Source organism: Hylobates moloch, unplaced genomic scaffold, assembly GCF_009828535.3.
Source record: "Hylobates moloch isolate HMO894 unplaced genomic scaffold, HMol_V3 SCAFFOLD_14, whole genome shotgun sequence".
Classification (NCBI taxonomy): domain Eukaryota; kingdom Metazoa; phylum Chordata; class Mammalia; order Primates; family Hylobatidae; genus Hylobates; species Hylobates moloch.
In genome coordinates, this window is record NW_026652289.1 from 53,641,728 (window position 1) to 53,648,035 (window position 6,308).

Sequence of the window (6,308 nt, forward strand, 5' to 3'; positions counted from 1 at the left end):
CGACGTAGTCGCCCGAGGGGAGGCGCGGAGTGGAGCCGCAGCCAGCTCCTCCCGCACTCTGCTGACCGCGCACTAGCTGTCCTTGAGGCAAGAATACTTAGGAGCAGAAAAAAGGTGGGGGTGTTCCCCGGGGCGGGGGAGGAGGGACGAGGCCCCAGCAAGCCTCTTGGAAATCTCTCCCTGGGAGGGGACGAGGGGCGGCCTTCAGTTGCAACTGGGAAGGGCTCGGATACCGGATTTGAAGCGGTGTTTGCACCGCAAGCGCAGCTTTTATTTAGACTGCTGGTTTGTGAGGGTTGGCTCGCAAAGCGCTGATGGCGATTATAGTGGAACTTCACCTTCACCTGCCTATGCGCCCCGCAGCGCGCCCGCTCCCACGCCCGCGTAGCTGAGGATCCGGACTCGCCAGGAAAGGCTGGTGAGGCTGGGGCCCGGGCGGGGCGGGGCGGGCCGGGCCGGGCCGGTCAGGGGAGGGGCCTGGCGGCAGGGGCGGGGCCTCAGCTAAAGGCGCGGAGCACCGGGCGCCGAGAGCGCTGAGTAGAGCGGCGCCGGCTCGAGAGAAGCGGGGCCGAGATCGCGCCGTCCCAGCCCGCCCGCCGGCGTCCGCGCTGCTCCCGCGCCCTTACCCCTGCTGGCCCTTGCAGGGCGCGACCGGCGGCCATGCAGCCCCGGGGCTGAGGCCGCCCCATGGCAAAGCCGGCGGTCCAGGCGACGACGGCGTATGGAGAACTTCCGTAAGGTGCGCTCCGAAGAGGCGCCAGCGGGGGGCGGGGCCGAGGGGGGCTGCCCGGGCTCCGGCCCCTTCGCAGACCTGGCGCCGGGCGCGGTGCACATGCGGGTCAAGGAAGGCAGCAAGATCCGGAACCTGATGGCCTTCGCCACCGCCAGCATGGCGCAGCCAGCCACGCGCGCCATCGTCTTCAGCGGCTGCGGCCGGGCCACCACCAAAACCGTCACGTGCGCCGAGATTCTCAAGCGCCGCCTGGCGGGCCTGCACCAGGTCACGCGGCTGCGCTACCGGAGCGTGCGCGAGGTGTGGCAGAGCCTCCCGCCTGGGCCCACGCAGGGTCAGACGCCTGGCGAGCCGGCCGCTAGTCTCAGCGTACTTAAGAACGTGCCCGGCCTAGCCATCCTACTTTCCAAGGACGCGCTGGATCCGCGACAGCCCGGCTACCAGCCCCCGAACCCCCATCCTGGTCCCTCGTCCCCGCCAGCCGCGGCAACGTCCAAGAGGAGCCTAGGGGAACCCTCAGCTGGAGAAGGCTCCGCGAAGCGATCGCAGCCCGAGCCAGGGGCTGCGGACGAGGATCAGACGGCCTGAAACTCCGGACTGTAGGCTACCAATTCCGGCAGCATCTTCCGCCAGCGCCTCCACCTTCAGATGCACCTCCAGCCTTTCACTCCTCGGTCCTCCGGAGCCCACAACCTGGACACAGCTCCTCAAGACAGGTAGCATGGACCTTAAGGCGATAAGAGAGGGGCCTCAGGAGTGGCAAGAGAGGATCCCCGACCACCCTAGGGAAACTTCGTGCGATTATTGCTGCTTATGTCGGTGTTGCTTGAAGACACGGAACTTCACCTTTTCTGGGACCTTCTTTTGGGGAGAATGGTGGACAGTGGGATTCTGGAAACTTGTTTGGGACCCCAAAGGTTAAAGCCACCCAGCATTCACGAAGGGCACCTGAAGTATGGAAGCTGAGAAGAGTTATTGGAATCACCCCCACCGTTGACAGAGGAAGGCAGGGGGTGAGAATTGACTGCTTGAGGGTAGGAGAGTCTGAGATGTGGGGGCCCTATGCCGCTCCCCGCCCTGGGACAGTTTTCCTTTCTAGTTTTCCTTCCCCTGCTTCAGAGGAGCATCTCTGAGGATTCTAGCTCTTTTAACACCCCTTTTCCCCCTGCTGGCCCAGAGGGAGACTCAGGACTGAACTCTCCAGGCCTCCTCCCCTGAGCCCTGCAGCTGGAGTCTTGCTTCCAATAAAACAAGCACAAAAATGTCTCTGTCTCCCACTTTTTTTCTAACCAACCGCCTGTGCAGAGACAGCTCTCGCCTCGCCCCTTGTGTTTCCCCTCCCCTCCAGCCTTGCGTCCTGAGCCTTTGGAGTCTTCAGGGTCAGGCACAGAGACTGAACAGCTTCAAAATGGTGCAAGGCACTGCCCAGTCCCTGGCTTCTTCCTCTCTCCTCCCCTACTCCGCCCTCTCGGGCTGGCCCTGGCCTCAGGGGCTGTTGCAGATGGGGGCCCATGTTCCCCTGTACATCGCCACTAAGGGAAAGGGAGCGGCACATTGTTTTTCTGGGAGGGGAAGGAAGGAGTGGAAGGAGAGCATCGATGAACTCTCCTGGAGGTCACTGCAAAGGGTGGCAGACCCTGCTGAGGTCCCTGAACCTGCAGCCTCCAGACAATAAACTGAACCTTACCCAGAAGGCTGGCACAAAGCCCCCAGCTCTGTGGGTAGGATCTCCCCTTCACTGCCCTCTCTCTGAGAAAGGACAGCACACCCTTGGGAAAGGGGGAGGAGAGAGACTAAGCACAAATCCACTGCTGGAAATTACAATTCAGCAGAGAAGCTGGGACTTGGGCTGTGAATCACTGCAGGCCTCCTGATAAGCTGCTGCCTCCAGCCCTGCACAGCTGTCTGTTGAGAGATAACAGCCTCATTAGCTTCTCTGCCCAACTCCAAGCCAGCTGGGGGGTGGGGGTGCTGCTGTGTGCTGGAAGAGCTCTGGTGAGTTGGGGGTGGCATACAGCCCCAGGATCTCAGAAGCAGATCTCATCCCATGCAACTCAGCAGCACCCCTGGAAAGGGGGAGATGCGGAAGAATGTGTTTATAAGTCATTTTGCTAGCAGAACCCTGAAATAAATCCTGCTGGTGACAAGAGATACGTTCTGTGGCTGACTGGAGGGGCTCTTTAGGGAGGTTTCCCTCCCCCGCAGTATCTCTGCTTGAGCTTTGGATCAGTGAGCTTTGTCATCCAGACTTTGTCCCTCGTTGCTCTCCCCAAATTCCTGCTCTTGTTGAGTCCCTGGAGAGGGCCAAGGGGTTTGGGTTTGCTTGTCTGACCCTCTCAGGGGTGGCCCAAGAAGCATGGAAAGAATGTAAACTGTCCTGACAAGATGCCCTAGCTTCTCCTGGACTTCAGCATCTAAAGGCAGTGATCAAACTTGGACAAGGTCCTGCATGGTAGAAGCTTAAGGGAGACTGATCTTGGTTCTGAAAAGGGGCCAACTTTCCAAGACAACAAGTGACTGATTGCCAGGTTACCAGGACTATGAAAGCAGGGCCTGAGGCCGGGCGTGGTGGTTCATGCCTGTAATCCTGTAATCCCAGCACTTTGGGGGGCCAAGGCGGGCGAATCACGAGGTCAGGAGTTTGAGACCAGCCTGGCCAACATGGTGAAACCCCATCTCTACTAAAAATACAAAAAATTAGCCGGGCATGGTGGCGGGCGCCTGTGATCCCACCTACTTGGGAGGCCGAGGCAGGAGAATCGCTTGAACCCAGGAGGTGGAGGTTGCAGTGAGCTGAGATGCGCCATTGCACTCCAGCCTGGGCGATGGAGTGAGACTCCAGCTCAAAAAAAAAAAAAAAAAGAGGACCCATCTAGCACAGTGTGATGATAGAAGATGGGAGCTCTGAGAAGGGGAACTTACCTTGCCCAGAGGTGCTGATGGAGCTGGTTCTCCAAGTATCAGGAGTTAGCCAGCTGACCAAGACTGGACAGGGAGCTCCAGGCAGAGCATAGAGAGCGGGTGTGTTTGATGCTGAGGCTGCCACAGGTGTCTGATGGATAGAGGAGATGGCAAAGGCTAACGTGTAGAGATGCAGGTAAACTAGAGTGCTAGGTGGGAGCCAGGTCACAGGGAAGTGAGGGAGCCACTGGGAGCCAGGGAGTGCTCTGAGCCCAGGTCTGACTGGTGTTTGAGAAGGATCCCTCTGACACCTGTGTAAGTGGGAGTGGATTGGAAGGGGGTCTGATTAGACCCTAGAGACAATGCAGGGATAAGAGATGAGACATCGGCAATGCGGAGGGAGATGGGAGCAGATGTGAGAATTACCCAGGCTAGGGAGGATTTCACTGCTGTTACAGCCAGGAAATGGGAGGGTTCTCCTTGAGCATTAACCCTGCCTGGCCAGGACTTGGTCTGCCTTTCTGGCACCCCAGGGGATGTGCTACGTCAGGACCAAACAATGGAGTGATTATTTTTTGTGGGAGGTGGGGGTACGCAGCTTCAAATTGGTAAATCTTTAAGAGCTGTTGTCCATTGCCATGAATCTGCCAGAGTGTATTCACTGCACTGTTAGGGGCATACCTGGGCCAGACACACACACTGCCCATCCCCACCACCCCTTGCCCTTCATCTCCCAAGCTGATTAGTTCAGTTTTGGTCATTGCTATGCCCACACTGACCACTAGGTGATGCTCTAGTCCCTCTATTTCACTGAGATGTTGACACTCGCAGGTCTCCAAGAGAATGGTAGTTAGAAAGGCAAAGGAAAGGAAGGAAGGGAAGGAGAATGAAGGAAAGGAGGAAAATGCAGCCACAGGAGGGTCTCCTCGAAGGCATCAAGTTCCTTCCTTTCAGAGCACAGATACTGATCTATAAGTGTGTCCTCATTAGCCTTATCTTTTGGCTATTAGTCACCCTACTAACCCATGAGCCCGTGATTGACTGGATCCTGCCTGCCTTGCTCCTTGCCCAGCTCCCGACACATGAGAAGCTCTTAGAGAGTTGTTGATTGAATGGACTTGCTGCTGGCCAGGCACAGTGGGTCATGCCTGTAATCCCAGCATTTTGGGAGGCCAAGGTAGGAGCTCTGATCACTTGAGCCCAGGAGTTCCGAGTCTAGCCCTGGCAACATAGTGAGATACTATCTCCACAAAAAAAAAAAAAAAAAAAGTTAAATAGTTGGATGTGGTGGTGTGTGCCTGCAGTTCAGTTACTCAGGAGACTGAGGTGGGAGGATTGCTTGAGTCTGGGAGGTCCAGTCTTCAGTGAGCCATGATCACTCCACTGTTTCAAACCAACAAAAGACTTTCTGAGCCAGGTTTCTGAACTATGTTCTGATGTCACATCACAATTCTTAACCATCCAACCAATGGCCAAAGCTGCCCCTATCTCTTCCACAGCTTCTCATCCCATCTGAGCCCTTGGGTACCCCTGCCTTTGGAGAAGCTAGGGTCACCATGGCAATTGGGTTTGTATATTCAGCTTGAGGATTCCAGTGTTGTTTCTGACACCTGAATATTATAGGTGCTATGAATTGAATTGCATGCCCCCCCACCAAGACATGTTGAAGTCCTAATCCCTGATACCTTATTTGGAAACTGTGGCGTGGCATGGTGGCTCATGCCTGTAATCAATCCCAGCACTTTGGAAGGCGGAGGCAGGTGGATCACCTGAGGTCAGGAGCTTGAGACCAGCCTGGCCAACATTGTGAAAACCCATCTCTTCAAAAATACAAAAATCGGCCAGGCGTAGTAACGTATGCCTGTAATCCCAGCTATTCAAGAGGCTGAGGCAGGAGAATGACTTGAACCCAGGAGGTGGAAGTTGCAGTGAGCCACCAGATTGTGCTACTGCACTCCAGCCTGGGTGACAGAGTGAAACTCTGTCTCAAAAAAAAAAATAAAAAAGAGAAAAGGCTGGGCACGGTGGCTCACGCCTGTAATCCCAGCACTTTGGGAGGCCAAGGCGGGCGGATCACCTGAGGCTGGGAGTTCGAGACCAGCCTAACCAACATGGAGAAACCCTGTCTCTACTAAAAATACAAAATTAGCTGGGCATGGTGGCGCATGCCTGTAATCCCAGCTACTCGGGAGGCTGAGGCAGGAGAATCCCTTGAATCTGGGAGGTGGAGGTTGCGGTGAGCCGAGGTCAAGCCATTGCACTCCAGCCTGGGGAACAAGAGCGAAATTCTGTCTCAAAAAAAGAAAAGAAAAAGAAAAGAGATTCAGCAGATTTAATAAAGATCTAAATTAAGAAATTAGGATGAGGTCATATTAAGTAAAATAAGCCCTTAATCCAATACAATTTAATTCAATGAGGAGTCCTTATAAAATAGAGAAGAGACAGAGATTGATTACACAGAGGGAAGAATACCATGTGAACATGGAGGCAGAGGTTGGATTTATACACCTGCAAGCCAAGGAAGGTTGCAAATGACAGAAGCTAAGAGAAAGGCATGGAACAGATACTTCCCTAGAGTCTTCAGAGAGCATGGCCCTGCCCCACTTGATCTCAGACTTCTAATCTCCAGAACTGTCAGAGAATAAATTTTTTTCTCTAGGCCTTTTTCTTTTCT

General features: G+C 55.3%; 1 protein-coding gene across 1 annotated transcript; it reads left to right on the top strand.

Moving 5' to 3' along the window:
• The first annotated feature begins 461 nt into the window (after nucleotides 1–461).
• On the top strand, nucleotides 462–1,998 carry RPP25 (ribonuclease P and MRP subunit p25). Its single transcript, XM_032174981.2, has one exon. The coding sequence runs from the start codon at nucleotides 722–724 to the stop codon at nucleotides 1,319–1,321; it is 600 nt and encodes a 199-aa protein (XP_032030872.1). The 5' UTR covers nucleotides 462–721; the 3' UTR covers nucleotides 1,322–1,998.
• The last annotated feature ends 4,310 nt before the right edge of the window (nucleotides 1,999–6,308 follow it).